The sequence below is a fragment of the Monodelphis domestica genome, chromosome 2 (assembly GCF_027887165.1).
Source record: "Monodelphis domestica isolate mMonDom1 chromosome 2, mMonDom1.pri, whole genome shotgun sequence".
Taxonomy (NCBI): Eukaryota; Metazoa; Chordata; class Mammalia; order Didelphimorphia; family Didelphidae; genus Monodelphis; species Monodelphis domestica.
In genome coordinates this window covers 406,834,003-406,860,802 of record NC_077228.1, presented here as the reverse complement: position 1 = coordinate 406,860,802, position 26,800 = coordinate 406,834,003, and the positions used below count along the sequence as shown (strand labels likewise).

General features: G+C 36.1%; 1 protein-coding gene across 2 annotated transcripts; it reads left to right on the top strand.

Annotated features, from left to right (window-relative positions):
- On the top strand, window positions 1-19,448 carry LOC100031271 (pantetheinase). 2 transcript variants are annotated; one of them, XM_007484579.3, is made up of 8 exons: window positions 1-182; window positions 4,094-4,324; window positions 6,529-6,659; window positions 11,330-11,522; window positions 12,469-12,760; window positions 13,182-13,543; window positions 14,349-14,519; window positions 18,580-19,448. In XM_007484579.3, the coding sequence occupies exons 2-8, from the start codon at window positions 4,112-4,114 to the stop codon at window positions 18,754-18,756; spliced, it is 1,539 nt and encodes a 512-aa protein (XP_007484641.1). In that variant the 5' UTR covers window positions 1-182; window positions 4,094-4,111; the 3' UTR covers window positions 18,757-19,448. The 2 variants fall into 2 exon arrangements, with proteins under 2 accessions (XP_007484641.1, XP_001380578.2); XM_001380541.5 differs by having other exon boundaries at window positions 1-211.
- Window positions 19,449-26,800: the final 7,352 nt, after the last annotated feature.

The window sequence follows — 26,800 nt, the reverse complement described above, 5'->3', positions numbered from 1 at the left end:
AGCTCAGGGATAGAAGGTCTCCCTGAGGACCATAGAGATCCTGCTGAGACATACCGACGCCGACCTCGCAGGTGTGCTGGGACTCCCTGCCCTTTGCCTGGCTTGCTGCGCCCCCTGGCGGCCAAGCTCTGGTTGTTTTCAGTCAGTCAGCCAGATTTTCTTCTGGAGAACTCCCTCCTGAGGTAAACTAGTGTTTCGGGAAAATCTAACGGTAACAGCGCTCGTGGTGTTCCTGCCTTCCTCTACTCATTTCTTTCAGATTTCTTCGATTACTCTCTTCTTTCACCTCCTCAGAGCCCTTTAGTTTGACGCCTTCTTCCCTCCTCACCCTTCACCGTTCCCATCCCCCCACCCTTCTTACCAACTCCCACAGGCATCCTCCTCATCTCTTCTCCTAGTCTCTCCTCCCCTCCCTTACTGCTCCCACCCTTCTTTCCCACACACATTTTCCCACTCATCTCATCTCGTCCCCTATTCCGTCCACCTTCCCCATTCTCACGTCCCCTCTCCCCTCCAACTTCCCCTCCCCCTTCCAATTTCCCCTCCCCCATTCCCATCTCCTCTCTCCTACTCCAACCTCCCCTCTCCATTTCATCTCCCCTCTCCCACTCTTACCTCCCTTCCCCATTCCATCTGCTTTCCCCATTCCCACATCCCCTCCCCCACACCCATCTCCCCTCCCTCACACTTAGTTCCCCTTTCCCACTCCAACCTTTAAGTAATTCCCACATGCATCCTCCCACCTCATCTACTAACCTTTATCTCTTCTCGCCCCTCTCACTGCTCCTACCCTTCTCTCCCAAATACATTCTCCTACCTCAATCTTCTCATCCCTTCCCCCACTCCCACCCTTCTAACCAATTCCCACACAAAATCTGCCACCTCATCTTCCCACCCCCTCCTCCAATTCCATTTCCCTTCCCCCACTCCCACTCTTGTCTCCCACCTCATCCCCTAGTCCCCTAACCTTGCATCCCCTTCCCCATTCCCATCTCCATATTCTCTACCCTTCCCATCTTTGATACACATTTTTCTATCTCCCATCCCCATTTGCCCTGCTATATCCTTCTCCATTTTCATTTCCTATCTCCCATCCCCCACATACTCTTCTTCCCATCTTTACCTCCTCAGTCCTTTTCAGTTGCCTTGATTTCATTATTTCATGACAAGACCCCTCAGTCAACAAGCATTTTATTAATATTTCTGATAAATTCTCCCTGCCCCAAACCTTTCTCTACCTCAGTCCGTGTCTCACTTAGCTTTGGAATGTTCTTCCTAAAGTAAGATTTCTGATTCTCCTCCACACATCCAGTAACTCCAGGATCAACAACAAAATCCTCTGCTTGGCACCCAAAGCCTTTCATAATTTGTTTCCTTTCAAGTCTTCTTACATTTTACTCCATACCATATATTCTCTGATCCAGTGGCTCTATCTTTCTTACTGTTCCTCATATAAGATACTCAGTTTCCTGTTTAGGAATTTTCACTGGCAGACTTTCAGGCCTGGAATTCTTTCTTTCCTCATTTCAACCTTTTGTCTTTCAAGTTTTAGCTAAAATTCCAACTTCTGTAAGGTTTTCCCAATCCCCTTAATGTTACTGTCTTCCTTCTGAGATCACCTCTGATTTACTCTGAATATATCTTGTATATATTTAGTTGTTTGCAGGTTGTCTCCCCCCAAAGAATGTGAGTTGCTTAATAACAATAATAGTAGTAAATATTTTTATAGAGCCTACTATGTGCCAGGCACTATGCTAAGCTCTTATTATCTTATTTGATTCTCACAACAACCCTGGAAGGTAGGTACTATTACTGTTTCCATTTTACAGATGAAGAAACAGAAAGACAGAAGTTAAGTGACTTGCCTTTGAGAGCAAGGACTATCCCCGCCCCCTTTTTTTGTGTCCCTAGTGCTTAGCACAGTGCCTGGCACTTAGTAATAGCTTAATAAATATTTGTAGAATTGCCCAAGAACTTACCAAATGCCAGTCACTGAGGACACAAAAGCAATGAATAAAACAACCCCTACTGCCAAGGAGCTTAATTTTTAATGTATTTAGTACATTAAAGTACATATATAAATATGTATAGCATTGATATAGGAAATCAGTACAAATATATACAAATTAGTTGAAAAAACAATAGTTTGTACAGGAGGACATCAGGAGTTGGGAGATGGGAAAAGTCTTCATGAAGACGATAATAATTTTTAAAGTGCTATCTTAAAGGAAGAGAAAAGGAATCAGTGAGATGGAGATGAGGAGAAAATGCTTTCTAGGCATTGGAGGATGGCCAGTACAAAGGCTAGAAGGAGTATATGTGTGAGGAAGAAAGAAAAGGCCAGTTTGGCTGGATCACATGGAAGTTTATGTGAAGGAATAGCTATCCCCCAACGGATAGGCAAAGGATTTAAATAGACAGATTTCAGAAGAAATCACAGCTATCTATAGTCATATGAAAAATGCTTGAAATATTGATTAGAAAAATGCAAATGAAAACAGCTATAATGTACCATCTCATACTTGTCAGAATGGCTAACATAAAAGGAAAGGTAAATACCGAATGTTAGAAGGGATGTGGAAAAATAGGTACATTAGTGCATTGTTGATGGAATTATGAACTGGTCCAACCATTCTGGAAAGCAATTTGGGACTATGTAAAAAAAAGAGCTATAAAACCATACATATCATTTGACCAAGCAATACTATTTACTAGTTCTGTTCCCCAGTGAGATCAAAGAAAAAGAAAATGTACAAAAATATGTTTAGCAGTTCTTTTTGTGGTGACAAAGCACTGGAAAATGAGGGGATGCTTATCAAATTGGGAAATGGCTGAACAAGATGTGATATAATTATGCTATAAAAATGATGAAGGGGGTGGTTTTAGAAAAATCTAGGAAGTCCTACATAAACTTATTGATGCAGAATGAAGTGATCACTGTAATATTGTAATAATGATTAATTGGGAAAGTCCTAGGTCAGTGATAGTGAACTTTTTAGAAACTCTGTGCCATGCCCTGCCCCCTCCCCTTACTCCTCACAGGGAAGGGAGAAAGCTCTCCCATTGGGCTGCTGGACAGTGGGGCAGGGAATGGGAAAAAATGTTAGGCACAATGGAGAGGGTGAGGGGAGCAGCTCTGCCCAAGTCCCTCTGCCTTTCTGGTAATGCACTGTGTGGGGGAGGGGACCGCATATGTGCACACAAAGAGTTCTCTGCTTGACATCTTTGGCACATGTACCATAGATTCATGATCACTGACCTAGATAATCTAATCAATACAATGATCCAAGACAGTTCCAAAGGATTCATGTTAAATAAATGATATCCATTTCCAGAGAGAGAACTGATGAACTCTTGAGTGCAAATTAAAACATAATTTTTTCTTTGTATATGTTTTGTATGATTTCACATTATAATTGATATTATGGTGCTTGCTTTCTCAATGCATGGGAGAGGAGCAGGAGGGAGGGAGAGATTTGGAAACTCAATTTTTTAGATGTTAAAAATAATATTAAAAAATTTTAAGTAGAATTTGGCCTGAAACCACTACTATCTCTCAACTCTAGGAAGACAGAGGGAAGGAAGTGTCATTTTTGGAGCTGATGGAGGTGTATAGTTGCCAAACAGCAAAACTGAGAAAAAGTAATCCAACTACTATCACAAATTCAACAAACATTTAAGTGCCCACTTTGTACTAGGCCATGTGTTGAATCCTAGGTTGTCATTGTTGTTTTTTTAATCAATATGCAAATGATTCCACAACTTGATCTAGGAGCCTGGAACTGGGAGTAAAAAATGTGTTGCTGAAACATCTTCAATGCATAGGCTAAGCTGAGTTTGCCAAGACTTTGGGTTTTGAGGTGAAGCAACTTCTAGGGCTTGTCTATTGCTAGGATGACTGGTTGGAGTTGGCAATAGGATGGGTTTAATGTGGGACTTGAAGATTATTAAGATATGCAATTATAAACTATATTTTGAAGTCATTGCTTAATGAGTGTATGATTTTTTTTTACTTATTAACAGGCTATAATAAGAGTTTTCCCTCCTCATGTTACATGTATAAACTACATGAGTATTTGTTTGTTTGTTTCAGAAATCCTTGAACTACATCATGATTCCTTTTCAGTTGCAGAGTTATATAGCATTTTTTGCTCTGTGGGCCTTCAAAACCAATTGTCTGGATACCTTCATTGCAGCTGTATATGAGCATGCAGTGATTCTGCCCCCTGATAACATAAAGCTTGATAGCCGAGAAGAAGCCTTAGCTTTAATGAATGAAAACATGGATATTTTGGAAGAAGCAGTTATATCAGCAGCAAAGCAGGTACTTTTTTCTAACTGTGCTTGCTACTATTAAGATAGAGTGGGTACCTGTTTATGGCCATTTCTCTTGGGCCATTAGTGAAGGTACCAGAGTTCAGTTCTTACTCTACCCCAGTACAGTGGACATTGACTATACAGAGTCTCATTTGATAAAGGTTTGTCTGTTTTAGTATCTGCAAACATAAAATCACTCAGAAAAACTAACACAAGAAAGCAAATACAATTTTAGATTGCATTAAGAAATGGATATTGTCCTTGTCTAGGGAAAGGATAGTTCTGATATATTCTACCCTGGTCAGACTATAGAGTCATGATGGCAAACCTATGGCATGTGTGCCACAGATAGCACACAGAGCCCTCTCTGTGGACACACCTGCAGTCACCCACCAGAGTTCATTACTAGAAAGCCAAAGGGACTCAGGCTGAGCTGCATCCTTCTCCCTTTCCACTGCAACTGAGGACATTCCTCACTTCACCACCCCTCTGCCTAGCAGCCCAATGGGATCACTACCTCCTTTCTCTGTCTAGATTAAGGACGCCAGGGTCAGGGGGAGAGGCAGTAGGTCAGCACTTGATTTCAGGTGGAGTGAGGCACTGCACATGGTCTCTGGGGGTGCAGGGCATGGCACTTGGTTTCTAAAAGTTTCACCATCCCTGCTGTAGAGTATTAAATTATGAGCACCACATTTTCAGAAGGATTTTGCTAAACCCAAGAGCATGCAGATAAAGGAAAATAGAATAATGCCTGATGAAATTAGCTGAAGGAATAAGAACTTAGAGAATACTTGATAGATTTCTTCAAGTATTTGAAAGAATGTCATTAGAAGAAAGAATAGACTTGTTTTCCTTTGTGCAATAGGACAGAAATAAGAGCAATGGGTAGCATTTGTAGAAGCAGATTTATGTTTGATCTCATGAAAATTTCCTGATAATTAAAACTACCTAAAAGTAACATAGATTATCACAGTAAGTAAATCCTTTTAACTTGAGGTCTTCAAGAAGAGTCTGGATGAATGTTTTTGTGGTATTATTTAGGGTAGTTGAACTGCATGGATTCTCTGAACTCTGAAATTCTGTGCTTCTGTAAGGGAAAGTAGTATTTAAGTTTTTAAAAATGTTTATAATCAAATTTATAATTAAAACTCTGATTCAGTGCATATAATAATATAATATGTAGGTTTCAGGAATATTTAGAGAAATCTTAGAGTTGTCCATGCCAATGCCCAATTTAAGAACAATAAGATTAATGACCATCCTTCTTCCAGTTTCCTAGGTTCCACATCAACATTTTACTTGACTTTTTACTCTCATCTCACATATCCAGTCGGTTGCTTTATTGTTTCTACCTCTGACCTTTTTTAAATGAAGCCTTACTGCTTTGTAATAACTAGTTTCCTTTTCAGAAAGTCACCAACCATATCTTTAATGATCCATATTAAAATTACTTGGGAATTAAAGTTAAACTTGACCTAGAGTTTATAGATAAAGTTCTCTTCTCTTTTTAAAAAATCAGGATATTTGCCCTTCCTCAATCTTTTCTATTTTTTATAGTTTTTCACTTATCACTGATAGTGGCTCAGTAATATAGTATTAAAAGTAATAATAATAATAATAATAGCTGACATTTATATGGTTCCTAATATGTGCCAGGCTTTACAAATATTATTTGAACTATTATAAAAAAGGATATAGAAATTCTATCATTACTAGGAGCCAAGGATATTAGGATTTAGAATTCAAAAGGACCTTAGAGATCATCTAGTTCATTCTCCTCATTTTAGAAATAGGAAAATCAAAACCCACAGAGGTGAAAAGTGAAAGTGATGAGTTGCAAAGCTATGTTTTGAACCTAAATTCTTAAATCATTTCAATCCAATGATTAAAAAACAAACCACGACAAAAAACAGAGCTATATTACACTATTGCAGTTTTCCTATTGGAATTGTTTCCTCATTATAAAATTCAGGGTTTAGATAACATGATCTCTTTTAACTCTTAAAAATCTAAAAGTCATAGAATCTCAGAATTAAAAAAAAAAGAAGAAAATTGGGTTGAGAAATCTTCTATTTGGCCTCAGTTTTAAAGATGGATAAACTGTGAGGCAGATGAAAGAGAGCTGATGTGGCAAAAGGGAGTTATTTAGCAAACACTGTTACTGTCATGGGGCTTATTTGGGTTTATATTAATTCAGTTTATTTTTAACAGGGTGCACATATCATTGTGACTCCAGAACATGGTATTTATGGATTCATCTTTAATAGAGTAAACCTTTATCCCTATCTGGAGGATATTCCACACCCAAAAGTGAATTGGACCCCATGTACAGATGATTCCAGGTATTAAAATATTGTACATCCTCTGTCCTTCTTTTCTTAGCTATCTCCTTACTTGCCTGCATTTTAGTCAGTGGGATCTACCTATCAGTTCTCTGAACACTTTGGATAATGTTTTCCTAAGATGTAGCATGCAAAGCAGAATAAGCCTAGATTTCCTCTCCTCCCTCACAAGCTATAGGAAAGAGACATCTCTTCCTTCCAGGTTTCCCATCATTTCTACACCATGAATCAATCTCTTCCCAATAGGGAGAATCAGAATAAAATTTCCCAACACTCGATTCTTCAGATTTTGAATGATAAAGTTGTTATTAGATAAAGTTAAAAAGTTGTTTATGCTCTGCACTTGGTAGAGAGGGAGCCCAGTAGATGTTTGGCTAGTTAAACATCTCCATCACCACTATATGTTTCAGTGCCAAGTTTGTGATGTCCCAAAATCCTTTTTCTTTTGCTATGGCAAAAAGCCAAACTTGATGCAAGTCACAGTACAATTCATCCAGTTCTGTATAATAGAACCTTTCTACAACTTTGGTATTATACTTGACTTCACTTTTCCTCACCCTTTATATCTAGTTACTTGCCAAATTCTGTTGTTCCTACCTCTCTAATGTATTTTGAATCTATTCCCTTTTTCTCTATTCACTTGGTTTCAACATCCTAGTTCAGGATGTCATCTATTTCCTAGATACATTAATCTCATCTCACTTCTATTCATCCCCCACCTAGTTGCTAAAGTTATTTTCATAAAAGGGAGGTTTTACCATTCCTTTGCTCAGTAAACTTCAAAAGGTTCCCTATTATTTCTCAAATAAAACATAAACTCTGTTATATATCTTTTAAAACCCTTTGCAATTTGCCCCAAATTTACCTTTCATGACTGTACTACATTACTTTCTATCTTCCAAGCTATGATCTACTATATTAGCCTTCTTCTTGTTTCTCACCCAAAACACCCAATCTTTCTCTTAGTTTTTGTCTTGGTTGTCCTTCATTCCTGTAATGAACTTCCTTTTAACTTTCCCTTTTAGAAACCCATGTTTCCATCAAAACTCAGTTTTAAGTGCCATCTTTTATGTGAAGTTTTCTTGATTTTCCTCAGCTGCTAGTACCATACCACCTCCTCACTCCAGCAATATATTTTACTCATCTTGTGTATGTTCTGTATATATTATTGGACTTGTCTTCTCCAATAAATTGTAAATTCTTTGAGTGAGTCCTTCTAAAGAGAACTAAATATGATTTTCAATTTAAGTCTAAAATTTTTTATTTATCTCTTGCTGTTCATGGATGGCATCAACCCAAAACATATTAAACAGCTCCATTGTCTCATAGAATCTTTTTTTCAAGGATATCAAAATATCATTGGGAATGAACAAGTACAAAATTTTTTTATGTATGTCCAAGGAAAGCTAAAGTTTAACTCCAGAGGATCAGTCAAACCAATAGATTTAGATAATACTTAAAAATACCTTGATTTCCTCCAGCCCAGATAGGGCTAAAATAAAACTATTAAGGAGAAAAGTGTGTCTTTATATGTTGAGATTTATTGGCATTTTGATATCAAATATCAGTGAGAATAGCATGTTAAACAATAAGACCTATATAATACCAGTCTTGAGCAGCTAGATGGAGCAACATATAGTGTTGGGCCTGAAGTCAGAAAGACTTGTTTTTAGGAATTCTAATTTGGCCTCAGACTCTTACTATATATGTCTTACTATTTGTGACCCTGGGCAAGTCAATTAGCTTTGTTTGCTCAATTTCTTCATCTGTAAAATTAGCTAGAGAAGGAAATCTCAAATCACTCCAGTATCTTTGCCAAGAAAACCCCAAATGGGGTCATGAAGAGTTGGACATGACTGAAAAAACTGAACAACAGCAATACTAGTCTTGATCTATACTAATGTAAAATGGACCATAAGAGATTTGGAGATTACATGCACAATATTAACAAGCCCCAACACCCTATGTAAGATTTGAATGTAAAAATGATATGTCCTTATTAAAAATGAGGGATGAAATTAATAAATATTCTCAAAGTTTACACAAGCATGTAAAGAACCTACAGAAATAAGTTTAGACTGAGGAAGCCTTACATCAAGCAAGAGTAAAGACTGACAGCAAGAATAGTGTTAGATTTTTAAAAATCTCACTGCAAAAAGTTTACTCCTGCTATGCCTATCTGATCTCCAGCCTCAGTTGAAAAGAATGACCTTCAATTTGGCCAGTCTTTTCATCTTCTGCTGCTCATGTTTCCTGAGGGAAGTTTTCTGTGAATTTGGAATGACTTCCCTTTACTGCAAAGCAACACGAGAAAGGCCTCTACTCTACTGGCCTTCTATCTCCTTCTGCACCCATCCCTTGAGGGAAAAGGAAAAGGAAAATTGGTGGCATGGATCACATTTCCTCATCTGCAGGTTCAGTTTCCATCTCATGCTATGCTCTTTTGTCTCTTGCCTAACCTCCAGGTTTTAGAGAGAAGAGCAGAAGTGAGATGGGGCCCCCCTCTCTTACCCCATGCCCTCTATCTTGTGCTGGGCTATCTCTAACTTAATGTCCCATCTGACTCCATGCCAGTTGTAAGGAAGGGATTTTGAAAAATTGCAGGTGTTTTATAAATGTGAGAATTAAAAAAAAAAAGTACCATTCACTCTGTAAACAGGATTTGTATGAAAAATGATTTGAAAAGTTATTTGCCAGCAGATGGCGCCAGGCTAATATATTTTCATATGTTTTATACTTGTTCCGTCACCGACAGGAATATCACATTCCTATTGTATTTGGGAGAGATTAATGTAAATGGGAGAGATTAACTAGTTTCTGTCACTTTGCTCTGTTAAACCTTATAAAGTCTGTTTACTTTTAAAAATATTTTATTAGGCTTGTTATTTACCCTTTCAAGACCCCAATTTATTCTTTCAATTAAAATTCAATTTATTATAAAATTTAGATTTAAAGTTGAAAAAGTACTTTTTTTACAATAACAACTCTGTGAACTAAGGTTTGGGATTTTTATTTTTCTTGTTTTTGTCCTGACTTGTAATTTCATTGATATGAGGAATTCCCTCTAAGGAAATTCTCTGTATTAAAGTAGGAGAATCTTGAAATTTATATATGTACCTGGGGACCCTGAGAATTTAAGTCACTTTATATCATCACATAACCAGTACATATTAGATATACTCCAATCCGGGACTTAAATACAGGTCACCTTGACCCAGAGGCCATAATAGCATGCCATCTTTGCTATAAAGTCAGGAGTATGAGTATTATTAGCCCCATTTTACAGACGAGGTCTTACTCATGACAACTTAACTGAATTGCAGCCAATTTAGAGGTGGCACTCAAACACACATTTTCTGATTCTAAAGCCAGTACTCCTGTTGCATTACGCTGTCTCTTGTTTTCCTCCTAAATGTTAGGGCTAGGAAAATTTGGCAACTTTAATAACACAGTGTTGTCAGCCTGTTAATGTAATTTAACCCAAGGTATCAAGTTTATTATGAAAAATTAATTGTTGGAAAAGACCATGATGATACTCCCCATGAGAATCCCTTCTCTCACATCTCTATACTTCAATTTCATTTTATTATCTTCATTTTGATTATCCTTTACTATGTCATATGACCCCAAATGGTATTAATATCACACATTTATATAATGTTTTAAATTTTATAAAGTGTTTTCATAATAACAACTGTGTGAAGGGAACCTTCTCCCAGGATCACACATCAAAGTCCTACCTGTGTCTATGTTATGTGTCTGAGGGTAGGTCACTGAACCTAGGCACTTGACCTGGAAATGATTGGGAAATTGATCCAGATGTAAAGAGAGAAAATAAAGTAGGGGGATCCAGGAAGTGGGCTCTCTCCATTCTCTGGGCCTGCAGCCAAAGGAAGGTGGCTAAGGGGTCCATTGGGAGACCGATAACATGGCAGGATAAATTAATTAGGCTTCTTTCTATCTGTCTGCCTTCTCCTGTTCAATTAAATATTAATAAACTCTATGGAAATTAAGGACCAGAGTTTAATTTAGTTATTATGCAACTTTTTACCCTTGGGTTATTTAGTATGCCGTCCTCCTTACTTATTAATTGGAGAAACAGAAACTAAAGGAGATTAAATGATTTACTAAAAAGGTTACTGCTAAGTAAATAGTAGAACAGAAATTAAAATGTGGGCTTTCTTTTGGGACTAACCTTTTTTCCCTTTTAAGTTATCTTTTAGATATTGGGGTTTATTTGAGCCTATAATTTTATGTTTTTCCCCAATTTATGGTTTTAAAGAATTGCAGGGGCAATGAGAGGCCCATTATCACATAGCTGGTATATTAGAGGTAGCACTTGGACCCACTTCTACTTGACTCCAAGACTAGTCTTTTATTCACTATGCCATATATCATATCCTGGAATTTTTTTTTATCTCTTTCTTAAAGAGCTTTGCCAATCTTTGGACACCTAATTTCCATAATTTTCTTCTTAGTGTATATACCTCTTCATAGTGATGTACATTTTTGTATATCTTTTGCTCAGCCCTCTTTGAAAATATTGCTTTAACTTTCCTTTTTGTCCCTTTGCCTCTCTTGAATTTATGTTTTATGAATCAGAAAACTTATTGCAATATCACTTTTACTTCATCAGATATTGAATTTGTTTTTTTTTCTCCCATTGCTAGATTTGGCTCCACACCAGTGCAAAAAAGACTCAGCTGTATGGCCAGGAACAACTCCATCTACATGGTGGCAAATATTGGGGATAGAAAGTCATGTGATCCAACTGAGTCCAAGTGTCCTTCTAATGGCTACTACCAGTACAACACTAATGTGGTATATGATTCAGAGGGGAAATTGGTGGCCCGTTACTATAAGGTAGGAATTTGCTTTAAAATAAATCAGTAACAATATTGCTAATAATAACATGGGTGCAAAGGAGAAATATTGATCATTAGGATTATCAATAAGAATAATGATGTCAATAGTAATAGAACTTTAGGAATATTTTTATAAAAGTCACTTGCACACTTTGTTTAACTTTCATGTCTGCCCACAGTGATAAAGCACCTAGTAACAATGGTCAGGAAGGGCCTTCCAAAGCTTCAGGTGTCATAGATTTCTCGTACTGAGATAACATTGCCATTACAATGAATTGAAATACATGAGAAATAGAAGTTACTATTATATATTGAAACAGTGAGAATGGATGGTGTGTTGGAGAGAGAGGCAGTAGACAGAGACGTTCAGATTCTGCCTCTTGACACCTGTTACCTCTGTAAACCTGGGTATGTTCCTTAACCTCTGCATATCTCAGACAAATGCCTAGGACTGATATAGTGAGCCATATTAGAGGTGCTGATCTGTGTTTAGTGGAAGCAGTTTGCACATAGAAATTCCCTATGCTGAGGGAATCATAGTTTTTTGGTATGTTTATCTACTCATGCAGTATAATGAGAAGAGCTTGTTCTACCAGTTTAGAGAGAATACCCAAAGTATTCTTGTCTGCAGAAAATATAATTAAGCATTTTTGATAGTCATTAAATTAATAAAATATTTATTGCCTTCCTATAATTGATAAGCAGTTTACATATTATCATTTTTAGTAGAATGCAAAGGAATTGTCTTTAATTTCTTTCTTTCTCTGTGAGAAGAGGAATTCAGTGGTTCTATGATGCATTATCTCTATTTTCTCCAGAAGTTTTTATTTTGTCTAAGGTGAAACCAAGACTGTCCAATAACTTGTATCAGGCCCACATACATAAGCACATTATGCCATCTATGATAATTTTCGTAAAAATGTTTTTCCCTGTATTTTTTACAGAAATATATGTTAATGAATGAAGCCCAATTTGATACCCCAACGGAGCCCCAGTTGGTGACATTTGACACAACTTTTGGAAAGTTTGGCATTTTAACAGGCTTTGACATACTATTTCATGACCCTGTGGTACCTTTGGTGGAAAAATTGAAAGTGGATACAATCTTGTTACCAGTAGCTTGGATGAATACTTTGCCACATTTATATCCTACTGCATTCCATGCAGCTTGGGCTATGGGAATGAGAGTCAATTTGCTTGTAGCCAATATCCACAGCATTAGCAATCAAATGACAGGTAACTGACAATTTCTAGAAGTTTTATGAATTTCCTGTAGTAAAGCTCTTATGTCAATTTTTCTAATTGATATGCAGACCCTAGTAAAGTATTTATTTACCAATTAAAAGTTTTTGAATCAGTAAACTTGGGATGTGATACTTACTAAATATTTATTTTAATGTTTTTATAGTTTTGTTCTTTGGTTTTCTTAATTTGGATACATAATTTTTCATTTAATATGGATATAAAAGGTTCAGGTAAACTTTATCCAAAACCTTTCTTCCTCTATCTCCTAATTCTATTTCTCTTTATCTCTACCCCCAAAATCATTGACAATATTTGTTTAACATTTTAAATATTACCACAAGTAATTAATAATTTAAAAGCTATATGATTTTTTGTTCTTATAGAAAAAATATTTCCTAATTTCTATTTTCAGGAAGTGGTATCTATGCACCAGATTCTGTCAAGGCGTATTATTTTGATAAGAAATCAGATGATGGGAAGCTTCTTGTTTCAGAACTAGAGTCACATCCCATAGTCCGACCACCAGTGAATTGGACCTTATATGCTAGCAGTATAAAACCTTTCTCTTCTGAACAAGAGGAATTTAAAGCCTTAGTACTTTTTGATATGTTCACCTTTAAAGAACTCATTAATGATACAGGAAACTATACTGTTTGTCAGAACACACTGTGTTGTCACTTGAGCTACAAAATGTCTGAGAAGAGAACAGATGAAGTCTATGTTGTGGGGGCTTTTGATGGACTTCACATTGCTGAAGGGGAATATTACTTACAGGTAATGATTTTGGGGAGAAGGAACATAAGGTGAAAGGATTCTTAGAACAGTGAGATTTATATGAAACTATTAAATTATTTATTAACTATTGGTCTTTAAAATGTGCACATAGGAAAAACACTCCAGCATTTTTATAGTTCCTTAAGGTTTACAAAGCTCTGTTTATAAAGTATCTCATTTGCTCCTCATAACAACTCTGTGAGGTTGGTGCTATTATTATCATCCCATTTTATAGATTAGGGCAATTTCTAAGTGCTTTTCTCATTTCACCTTTCTAATTTCTTTATGCCAAATCACCATCAAACTACTGCATCACATACCTAGGGACAAGAACCACTGCTCACTTAAATTGAGTTGGATTAATAAGGATAGTCCCAAACATTGCCAGAGGCAATTTCAGGTTTTGACAGGAAGGGCCTAGGGCAGTGATGGTGAACCTTTTAGAGAGGTGAGTGATGTCTTCAGGTGCCTGTGGAGAAGGGAAGGGGAGCAGCCCACTGCACATCACTCTGGCTTTCTACTAATGAACCTCTAACAAACTCTGCTGGGATGATGGCACACATGCCCATAGAAAGGGCTGATTGCCCCTTCTTGCATACATGTCATAGGTTTGCCCCCACATGTAGGATCTTGTTCTGTTTCTTAGATTTACTGGATAGAACCATGCACTTATGGACTATACTATTTTTCATAAAAGTTTTATCAAGTTAATTGTAAGAGCCAAAGACACCTGAAATCCTCAGGTAGTTTTATGTTCTTGATGGTTGTATATATTGATTATTTGATCTATATTTATTTCATCCAGATTTGTACTCTGTTGAAATGCTTAACAACTCTAATAGAAACTTGTGGGCAGCCGGTTGAGAATGCCTCTACTTGGTTTGACATGTTTTCTCTCAGTGGCACATTTGATTCTCCTCATGTCTTCCCGGAGTTGTTGCTGAGTGGTCTTCAAATTGCACCTACAGAATTTGAGGTAGGTACTTCCAGGTAACTTCTTCATGAGATGAAGGAATAGTTTGTGCAGTAAAATCTAAATGAAAGATTACTGACATGATCAGAAATGTAATAAAGATCTACATCTAGTAAAAGGAAAAGTGGCATTTGAGGAGCACCAGGAATACATAGAAAATAGGTCTGAGTAAGTATGGCAAATTACAAAATATGCCTATTTACAAGTGGGAACAAAGAATAAATCATTCATTGTTCTGTGGTTATTTGACAGTTAACCTTAGTCTTTACATTTTTTAAAATAAAATTTTGATAACTTTTATTTGTTCTATCACTAGAATTTTTCTCAGTATCTCTCCCCTCTTGTTCCCAGACAATTATCACATAAAATAAATAATAGCTTTTTAAAAGAAAAAATCATCAAAACTAATTCATACATAAAAGGCTGAAAATATATGCAGTACTCCACATTTGGGGAACTCTTGCCCCTGCAAAGGAGCAGGCTATACATTTATGTATCTTTTCTTTGTTGTATACTTGTTATTTTAAATTTTGTAACAATGACTTTTTTTTTGTAGTGGTCCTTTTCATTCATATTGTTGTAATGATTATATATATTGTTTTGTTGTCTCTACTTACCTCATTCTATCAGATCATATAGGCCATTGACTTTCTTATCTCTTACCTGACAATAATATTCCATTATATTCATGTACCACAATCTGTTTAACAATATCCTACTTGATGGGCATTTACTTCCTTTCCAGATTTTTTCTATCATTCAAAATGCTGCTCAATATTTTGGTTAATTTGGGTAGTTTCTTTTTATCAATGACCTCTTTGAGGTGTATGCCTTTTTAATGAAATCTCTGGGTCAAAAAGTATGGACATTTCAACAACTTATTCTCATAATTCCAAATTACTTTCCAAACTGATTATACTGATTCACAGCTGCACAAATAATACCTAATATACTACATTGTGCCACAATCTCTCCAGTAGTACTGCCCTTTGATCTGGAGAAGGAAGGTTTCTGCTCTAAGCTGGGAGCCTATGGGTCCCTGTGCTTTTGATGACCCCACTCATCTTAGGCACAAAGCACAAAGAGAAAGAATGAAAGGAAACCCTTGCTGTTGCTTTGGAACCTTCAGACCTGGCTAGGCTAGATTTATGTGTGTTGACTTATGCAGCAACATAGATACTATCATTATCACAATTTTACAGATGAAGAGATCCTACACTCATGGTCATAAAGTAAATGCTTGAGGCAGAATTTAAATTTAGGACTTTACTCCTAGTTCAATGCTTTCTTCACTGATCCACCTAGACCAGATATTTCAATCACTATCTTTGTAACATTGGAAATAAAAAAAAATTAGGTTTGGAAATGCATTTTTAATTTTATTTTGCTTCATAGGGGAGACTAGAAATATTGAATATAAAGATACCAGGAAGCAGATTTCAGTTTGGTACAAGTTTCTATTGAGAGGCAGGTTTGGCATAGGCTAGACCCTACCTGACACATGCTGTCACTTAAACTGTCAGTGTCTTCTGCCAGGGTTCTCTTAAGTTATTTTGACAGTGTGCTCCATCAGTAAAAATGTTTATTTGCAAATTATATACATGCACTACTGTACAATTATGTTATATTATGAAACACATATCAAAAAACCTAAACAGTAAAAAGGAGATAAAGTAAAATAAGCAATTTAAAAATGTTTTATTAATTTTAAAAGGTACAAAACCCTTTTGGCTGTCATTAAAATAGTGATTTTTATAGTAAGAATGTGATTAAATTTGTTTATTATTGTTTTAATTTTTTTATTACATTAAAATTCCCAGGAATCTTCCTTTATTCTTCCCTCCTTTCCCTCCCTACACTAGGGAAAGCATAATTTGACAAAAAAGTTATATTTAAAAATAAAACTGACTTGCTTATTTTTATTTATCAATTCTTTCTGTGGAGGTAACCATACACAAGCTCTTCTTCAAACAACATTTCTGTTGCTGTATATAATGATCTTTGATTCTGTTCTGTGTATGTGCCAGTAGCTAAACATAAATAATAATTGTTTTAATAGTTAATTATTTTATTAATCTGATATGTGTAGGTAACCAAGCTTGTGAAAATTATTTAGCTACTTTATGCACAAGACAACAACTAAAACATTTTTATATCAATCTGAGTAATGACTTTTAGGATAGAAACTGAACCTGTCTTTGGAGCTATAACACAGTGAAGAGAGCCTTGGGCCCATATTCAGAGAGTCGTAAAATGAAGATAATAACAGCACCCACCTTTCAGAGTTATGGTGAATTCAAATGAGATGATATTTATAAAACACTTAGCTTAGTGCTGCCAGATAGGAGGTTCTATCTAAATACCTATTCCCTTCCCTGTAAGTTCATTGGTATAGGGAGTTCCAATGAGAGGAAATTGTGTTTTGCTACTATAAGATTTTGTTTCCACACTTAACTTTGTAAAATTGTATATCATCTCCCTGGGCTCGGAGTTATTCTCCAAAGTATCTTTTCTGTCTCTGGCTCTATGCATTTGTATAATCTGTACCTGGCAGCTGGTATGCACTTTCTCTTTATTTTAAACTTTTCAGACACTCTCTTTTCCCCCAAGTGTAGATACTTAACTTTTTAAAGTTCTCTCCCACCTGCATTTCTCTTGAGCTCCTTGTAGTTTAAACTTTTCCCTGTCACAACCTATATACTGCATTATAGTTATTTGAGTACATGTTAACTGTAATCTTTATGAGGATGGAGATTTTTATATCTTATTCTTTGCTGTCATGTATTAAGAAGCTGCAAAATGTCAGGTACTGTACTGGGTGCCACAGATACAAAGTAGAGGCAATCTCTGCCCTCAAAGAATTTAAATTTTACTGTTTACTGTCACATTTTACTATATAGAGAATGGATTCACAGATGAGAAAATACAGGTTACATACAAAATAGTGTTTTGAATTGGAGCAACAACATGGGGAAATCAGGAATGATCTCTTGGAGGAGGGGTCATTTGAGCTCTGGATAGTAAAATACAGAGGTTCAAGATGTGATGAAGCTCAAAAGGGAGAGAATTCCATTCATTGGGGATAGACAACTTATGCAAAGGTACAGAGAATAGAGAAGGGATGTCACATATTAGACTTTTATTTATGAATATTAATTTTTTAAATGTTAATATTAACATATTCTTAATGAGAAGTTTAGTGATATAATAGAGTGCCAATCTAGAATTAGGAAGCTTCATCTTTGTGAGTTCAAACACTTAATGATTTTGTGATCCTGGGCCAGTCACTTGACCTATTTGCCTTAGTTTCCTCATCTATAAAATGAGCTGGAGAAGGAAATTGTGAAACACTAAAGTATCTTTGCCAAAACCCTGTATGAAGATTCATATACGACTGAAAACTGAAAAACAATTTCTTGTTCTATGGAGCATCTCCTACCTATAGATATGGAAGATGTATGACTTGCTTCGGTTTTAATTTTTATGGGATATTAAAAAAATTAATCCATGTAGCTATTTTGAATTTATTATGAAATATAGTTTAAGATGTTGTTCTATGTTTAATTTCCATGTACTGCTTTCTAGTTTTACCAGTAGTTTGTATTAGTTATGGTGGTTTCATTATGTCTGGTATTGCTTTTATTTTGCATTTTCTCCATTTTAATAATTTAAATTTAACTTTTAACAATTTAAATATTCTTGACTGTGACCCACTAAAACAGTTCAACCCATTTGTTAATAGTTTCGTGGTTCAAGAGTTTGAAGATCCTTTGTTAATAATATATTGAGGTGTTGGGGCAGGTAGGTAGCCCAATGGATTGAGAACCAGGCCTAGGAATTTGAGGTCCTAGGTTCAAACATGATCTCAGACACTTCCTAACTGTATAACTCTGAACAAGTCACTTACCCCCAATTACCTAGCCTTTATCATTTTTCTGCCTTGAAATCAATAATTAGTATTAATTCCAAGATGGAAGGTAAGGGTTTAAAAATAATATATTGAGGTGTTATCTCTATTTATTGTTAATAGAAGCAACTCATTATTTTGTTTTGTTTTGCTTAGATTTTAAGCGATGGACGCATAATAAACCAGAATGGAACTTCTGCACCTGTGTTAATGTTGACTCTATTTGGGAGGCAGTATGAGAAGACTAAACCACCCAATGCTTCAGTGGATCTAGAAACTACATCAGTGATGATGATAACTATGTTTTTTGTTCTGTATTCAACAATTTGGTAGGAACTGCACAATATTGTATTGCCTACCACTCATTGTTTGCTGACAGAAAGAACATATATGTCTGGACAGTTTTCCTACTCTGGAAAATTCTTAGGTGAATGCCTTGATTAGTATAAATTCCACATTTCTCTGTAGTGTTGAAAAGCTATTGAACCACAATGGCATATATTAGCCTACCAGATGACACTCTTAATTGGAAAGTGCCATGGGAGAATCTACCACATGCTTATCAAAGCGGGACCATTGATGCTACTTGCTAAACTACATCCCTACCATTACCATATCCATCTTGTCATTGGCAATGGGAAGAATACTGACTCTAAGTTCAAATTCTACTCTTGACATTTACTGTCTAAGGGACCTTATTATAAGTCACATCTCCCTGGGGCCTCAGCTGCCACATCTGTAAAGTGAAAGAGCTGTACTCTCATATGTATCTAATATTTTAAATAGAATGTCCTGGGACAAAAATTCTCTCATGCCACCCTCCTAATAACCCTGTGAGATAAGCAACTTGAGTACTATTATACTTCAGATATGGCAACTGTTGCTCAGGGACATGAGTCATAGAATCCTAAAGTGAAAAATGGTTATCTGGTTCAACTATTACCTTAAACATGGATCCTGCCTTTATAGCATCCCTTACAAGGTTGTTGATCAAAGAAAACTTAATAAACGTTATTGATATGATATATACCGTTATAGAAATCCTTGTTTCTTTTGTGATTGAAATGCCTCAACAACAAAATGGAGGGGAAGGAAGGCAACATGTTCATATACCAATAAATTAAAAATATAGATAAATAAAAATACATTTAATTTTGGGTATAGAAGCACCAATAGTTGGAGGACTCAGGAAAGTTGGAAATGGGAGTTGCCACTTAAGCTGAAACTTAAAGAGATTGAAACATCACAAAAATATTCCTTGACTTTATATACTACCTACCTATTCATGGTTTAGGAATACAATTCATTCCTTTAAAATATTGTAACTTCTTATAGTTGATCTAGTACCAGACAATTTGGATCTCAAACCTTGCTTCCATTTTCATCTTAGCTCCAAATAACTCACTATCAGCTTTCATTAAAAGGATTCACTAAATCAGTGTTGGATCAGCAGTTCTTAACTTTTTGTGGGACATAGACTATTTTGTCCAATTGGCAAAGTTTATGGATATTTCTCATAATAATGTTTGTAAATACATAAAATACATAGGATTACAAAGGGAACCAATTATATTGAAATAGAATTATCAAAATATATTTCTTAAGTACATGGAACTCAGGTTAAAAACTCTTGATTTAGTTGAAGAGAAATTTACAAAAGTGAAATATAATAATATTAAAATCTAAGGTAGTTTGAGCATATCCAGTTCTAGTCACAGAGTCTTAATCTTTAATCCCCATTTCTCTGGGACTTTTCCCCTTGGCAATGCTTTCAAATGTCTTTTTGTATCTGAATGCTTCTGAATAGTCTCAGGGATCATGGTGAGGTAATGAACTAGATCACCATGACTCAACTCATCTTGTGTCAAACTGGTAGTGATGATCATCAACTCCAACTTCTGACCACCTGGCAAGCAATGTCTAGCATATCAATATTTTGGTAGGCTAACCCACAAAATTTGGAGAAAATTTAAATGTCCTCTATGGTTCTTCCTAATGAGAAGCAGATGTACACTGGGGGAGGAGAGAGAGGGAATGGGAAAGTGGGAGGGAGAGAGAAAGAGGAAGGAAGAGAGAGGGAGAGGAGAGATAGGAAGAGAGAGAACAGAAGGAAAAATGGAAGAGAAGGTAGATGGAGAGGTAAAAAGACATCTTTACACACAGAGAAAATTGTGTTATTTAGGTCTTTAAAAAATCCAGAGTATGACCCAAGTAACATTTTATGGCAGTCATCCCTCTAGCCCTTCCAGTTCTGTGTATCTGTATTTCTTTTTCACCTGAGATACAGAAAATGTAGGAGAAAGACAGGTAAGTGCTGAGAAGATGGATGATTTTCAGTAGGGTTTTCTTTCCTCTGTGAAAGATTTTATATTCCATGAAAAGTTATGAGAAATACATACACATATTCTCAGATATGCATCTTAAATATCCTGATAAATATGGATTTTAATACTTTTGAAGTAATTATAACCTCAGAAGGTGGTATTGCATGCACAATATAAAGTATCACCAGAACTACTTGCATTGACTAATTCATACTCAGAAAAAATCACATGCATATAGAAATACAGGCATATTATTAATGCAGTAGCAAATGACATAAAACATCAATGACATTTCATAACTAACAGATCAATGACAACATACAAGTGTGTATAGTTACATCCAAGGTATATGTAATATATATTTATATGTATAACATGCATGTATTAGTAATAATTTGGGGATGAACATGAGCACTTCTGAAGTTAGTTTGGTCACTGGTTGGATGGTTTTAGTGTATCTGTGATGTTCTAACTTTTGCACATATTTTTGATAGAATAGATAGTCTAGGTTAACTAAAATAATTAAATTCAAGATAAATTTACATATAAATTAGCTTAACCAATACATCTATATCACTAAAATTCTTACCAAAAATTCAGTCTCTCAAGATAGTTTTAATCAAATATTTATGGAAAAATGCTTCAAATCACTAATAATCACAGAAACACAAATTAAAGCAACTTGGAGCTCTTTCATATCCATCACATTCACAAAGATGACAAAAAATAAAAACATTTATTGGAGGGACTTCAGGAAGACACTTCATTGCATTGCTGGTAGAACTATGAATTTATTCAGCCATTTTAGAAACCAATTTAGAACCAAATCCCCCCAAAGTCACTAAACTCTACATATCCTTTGACCCAGCACAAAGAAGATGCACATGTACAGAAAATATTTATAGAAGCTCTCTTTATTTAACAAACTGGAAATGGAATGTCCATCAATTGGGAAATGACTGAATAAAAGATGGAATATGAATATAATGCAACATTATTATTATTGGGCCATAAGAAATAATAAAATAGATACAGTTTCATAGAACACTGGCATGATTTATTTGAATTTGGAAGTGAACAATAAGTCAAATCAAATTAAGTGCTTATTAAGCATTTACTATGTGCCAGGCACTATATGAAGCCCTAGAAATATAAATAATGGAAGGCAAAAATAGTCCCTGCCCTCAAAGATCTTACAATAAAATGGAAGTAAGCTTGAATATTGATTGTGGAAGTTGTCTGTTCCTAGTTAGGTACACTTGTACATTCTGAGGAAAATGGTTAATTTCTACCAAAAGTTCCTTATATTTTCCTTTTCCAGAGAGAAAAAGTCAATACATACCAGCTACATCAATTTGCTTATACTCTTCAAATAAACAGTATGAATGGGTGGCACTTTAAATTAGTGAACAAACTTCCATCCTAACTGATGGGTCCTTCTCTCTTTCCTTTGCTGACTCTTAATTGTGGGTGTTCCTTAAGATTTTGTATCTGTATTCTTTTTCTCTTTGCACTCTCTTTCTTGATAACTTCATTAGTTCCCATGAGTTTAATTATCACCTCTAGTAGATCCAGTCTCAGTCTTCCGCTAAACTTCTATCTTATATCACCATATACCACTTAGAGCTGAAGATCTGGACTATATGTTCCTGAGGCCTCTTTTTGTCTACCATCCAATTATCCTGGATTTCCTGGAGGCATCTTAAACTCAGAATACCTAGACAACTCATTAACTTTCCCCCTAAATCCTCCAAGTTATGATTGAAATTCTCTAGAGAACATATTTTAATTTTATAATTATTTATTAAGTAGCAGAAAGCAGGCCAGAGAAAGAGAGAAGCAAAAGCCACATGTGGCCAGTTAGCTCTTTTAGCCTTCATGAGTGAGCAAAGTCAGCCCTGACCTCACAACCTCTCTAGTCCATGATTCCAAGAGAAAGAGTGACTTCCTGTCCCCTATGCCAGTTTATGCTCTTCATGACATCTCTTTCCAGAACCTCTCTGATTGGCAGACTCAGACCTCAGTCCTGACAAGAGGTGAGTTTTCCAGACACATCATTTAGAAGGACCAACCAGCCCATGTACTGTGCTTCCTAGCATGTTAGATAAAAGGAGGGAGGACTCCACCCATGGCCTCAGGGATTTTCAGCTCTAAGATTTTTTCTGCTTAAACATCAAAAGGTTGGTTAGGGGGTCAAAAAAGGGTACAGATGAACATTAACTTTCCATACCCCCTTCTCAAACTTCCATATTTCTGAAGAAGGCACCACTAATAATTTTACTGTCTCAGGTTTGTAATTCCAGCATAATTTTTGAACCCTCACTTTTCCTTACTTCAGATATCCAATCAGGTTAATCGGACCCCCATTTCCCACACAACTATCACCTTAGTTCAGACTCTCATCTCTTCTTGCCTACATTTGAGCTTCCCTTCCTCATGCCTCTCAATAATCTATTTTACATATTGCTGTCAAAATAATTTTCATCAAGCAAAGATATGATGATGTGACTTCCCTATTCAAACAACTCCAGTGGCTTTCTATTAATTCTAGAATAAAATATGTATCCTCTTTTTAGTTTCCAAAGCCCTGTACAACCTGATCCCAACATACCTTCCAGCCTCACTGCACAACACTCATTCTCCTTTGATCCAGCCAACCTGACCTTGTTCCTCATTCAGCACATTCTACCTCTCTCCTATAATCTTTGTTACTGGCCCATTCCTGGAAGGTACTCTTTCTTTACCGTTACCTCACAGACTCCCTCTCTTCCTTGAAGATGAAGCTTAGGCACTATCTTCTGCTTGAAACCTTTCTTAATCCCCACCCCCCAGTGTTAGTTTCTTTCCTCCCAAATTACCTTATATTTAACTATTTTGAATGTATATAGATAATATGTATGTATACACACACATTTTACAGTTGTGATATATATATATTGTCATATGTACTTCTCCATTAAAATGTAAGCTTATCAAGAGTATAGATTGCTTATTTGTGCTTCTATCCCCAGCACCTTACACAGTTTCTGGCCCTTAATACTTGATTGATTGAATGAAGTAAAGGCTGGTTGTCTACTCTTTAGATGTCTTGCAATGAGGAGTCCTTTCATGTATAGGTCCAACTGTATGGTCACTGTGGTCCCTTCCAGTTTGTGAAGTTTTGTGATTCTGTGTTTTGGATCCAAGTTGACCTCTGTCCCTGATTCCATCCTTGTTCCTAAATCCCACATTTAACACCAGGTTCTTTTCTCAGATGCACACAAATACATAAGTAGTCAGTTTCTTCAACTGGAAACTCTGTAATTTCTGGTCCTTTGATTCTTTGCTTTGCCAAGTAGGATGGTTTTGTCCAGGGTTCCAGTTCTAAATAGGCTTTTTATTAGCCTTTGACTGTGAATCTAGGTGGCCAGTTGTGGTCCTTTGTCTTTCATACTTGTCCCTCATCAATCTTACTATTTGAATCATCAACTATTTCTTGTCCTCCTTAAATCTACCCTAAGCTCCTTGTGGTACAGCAAGTCTCTCTTCACTTGTATCAGTCTATCCTTGTCTTGATTTTCAAAATTTGCTACACTTCTCATTTCCAATATCTGTAATAATCTGTCCACATAATTACAAAATGGAAGAGTTGCTATTTTTTGTTGAAAGAAGTGAGAAAATTAAATCCACAATGAACTGTTTTTGAGTTGCCAAGTTAAATCTCTAGTTTTTGCAAACATTTCTGCCACAAAACTTCAGTATATTCAGACTTCAGACTATATACAAGTCCAAAAATTGGTCCTTAAATTTTTTTGGAAGCTTAACTTCTATGCTCTACCCTTTATTTTTTTCTATATCAATAACTTTCTAGTGATATATTACTTCCATTGTATCAAACCAAATTCAAATGACTTTTGATTAACAGGACAGAGACCCAGGCTGAGAACATTTTTATTTTAGATCAGTGATGATCATATGTTAAGGCACATCTAGAACCAATACTTCTGCATTTTAGGATGTAGCCCATGACGGTCTATTCATGGACTCATCAAGAATATTTAAAGCATTTTCTTAATTTTCCTATTTATCTTGGGTGTCAACTCTATAGCCATTTTTATTCTGTCCTTTCCAGTCCCAAGTGCTGATTAATTCCACCTTCTTTCTGTTATCCATTATAATTGCAGAGGTCTCAACTCTTTTTGTCTTCTTCCTCTTTTATAGCTTGAAGGACAGTACTTTTTTGATGTCTGTAGTTGTATTCATTATCATAAATTTATTTTGAGATTTATTCTTCCGTTGCTTCTTCCAAAACTGCCACGCTTTTGTGGTCATTCTTCATTACCTACAGTAAGGACCTAGTGGGGAGTGTGATCCCATGGGTCACTTTTATGGCCAGGGGAAAGAACCCTAGAGGTGCATATGGTTTACTCATAACCCTGGAGTCTGGGAGAATCGCAGGTCCTGTCTTCAGGGCAAGGGATTTTTGGCGTCAAAACTGTTAATCCTACCCATGCTCAAAAGCTAATGCTTCTAAAGGAGAAAATAGATCTGCTGAGAGACCTTAAAGGAGAAAATTGGCTTGGCTAATGAACACTATCCTAATAGAATATAAAGTAGAGAGCTAGCAGAGACAAAGCAAAGCAAACAAGCTTTATCGAGTGGGAATACTGAACATACAAGGTGAAATCAGGAAGACTGGAAGTAGGTAAGGGTGCTGAGGTGCCTGGTGGAAGAGGCCATCATAATAAGGAAAAGGTGGTCAGTTTTTTAGGGTCTTTATCAGAGTCAGCAGGAACAGACATGGTCAGGAGGGAATACCTGGGGTATAGGGACTGGTACTGACTCACACTGGGGAGAAAGTCTGGGAAATTGACAGTTCAGTTTATATTCAAACTCCCCAGTATGAGAAATGAATGGCTTTTGGAAATTTTGGCAGACCTTCCTTTTGGTGACCCAGGTGATCTGGGCTTCCCTTGCCTGTTTGTGAATTAGGTCTGGAGACTACTGAGAAATGTGGCAGGAAAATAGGAACTATAATTATTTTGTAAAATATGAATGCACTAATTCCACAACCACGTGGTATCCTAAAGCCAGAAAGTCTCCAACTATTTGAGGACACAGTAGAAAGTCTAATCTACTGATGAGACTCAAGATTCTCTCTCTTGCTCTCATTTTTGCTTTGTCAACTAGAAATTCTGATTGTAAAATAATGATAAATCATTTCTGTAAGATGTGTGCCTAACACAGAGGTCAGTGCTGTGTTGATATATTTTTCTCTTACAGAGCTTTTCAGAAACTTTAAACTCCTGCCAGTGCAAACAGAGACCATCTGCCAAGTAAGTGGCTTATTACCCAACAGACAATGTTTGATACATTTAGTAGACTTGATGATGGAAGGATGGAAATTTACTTAGAGCTACAAAAAAATGCCCTTCAGTGGATTATGATGTTTACTTAACTGAAATTGGTTGAGGACCAGGTGACGTTTTGTCTTCCTGTCTACAATGAAATGGTATCCTGTTACATTGCAGACAATTACTAGAGGGCCTGTTTTCTGTCATACTATGACTAAGGACTGGTTGGAAACATCGTATTGGAGTTAGTGGCATTGCTAAGAGTCTGATGATGATGATTATTATAGTAGCAAAAGGGATCAATTCTTGAATCATTGCTAAAAAAAACCGAATGGTCTAAAAATACCCTCTAACTATATTTCCTTGCTTTCAAGGTGTTTGTCTATCTTCCATGGTGGAGATGTCATATATTTACAGATAAATAAGTGCAACATATATAGAAATACACTAAGTTATTTGAAGGGAGGCTTTAACAACTGGGGGAAATGAAGAAAGACTGAAATGATTAAACAACAAAAATATCAGCTCCTGGTGTATATTCAATTAAGGTATTGACATGTTTTTAGCCTGTTTATTTGAACTCATGCTAGCTTCCCAAATGAGACTATTTTTAAAAATGCAATTAATTAATTAATTAATTTAGAATACTTTTCCATGATTACATGATTCATCTTCTTTCCTTCCCCTCCTCCCTCCCTGATCCTGTAGCCAACGAGTAAT

Bases quoted from the DNA above. Each gene is read 5' to 3' on its own strand.
- LOC100031271 (XM_007484579.3), top strand. From the start codon at position 4,112: ATGATTCCTTTTCAGTTGCAGAGTTATATAGCATTTTTTGCTCTGTGG. The intron at 4,325-6,528 runs GTACTTTTTTCT...TATTTTTAACAG, and splicing joins TTATATCAGCAGCAAAGCAG to GGTGCACATATCATTGTGAC. The intron at 11,523-12,468 runs GTAGGAATTTGC...TATTTTTTACAG, and splicing joins TGGTGGCCCGTTACTATAAG to AAATATATGTTAATGAATGA.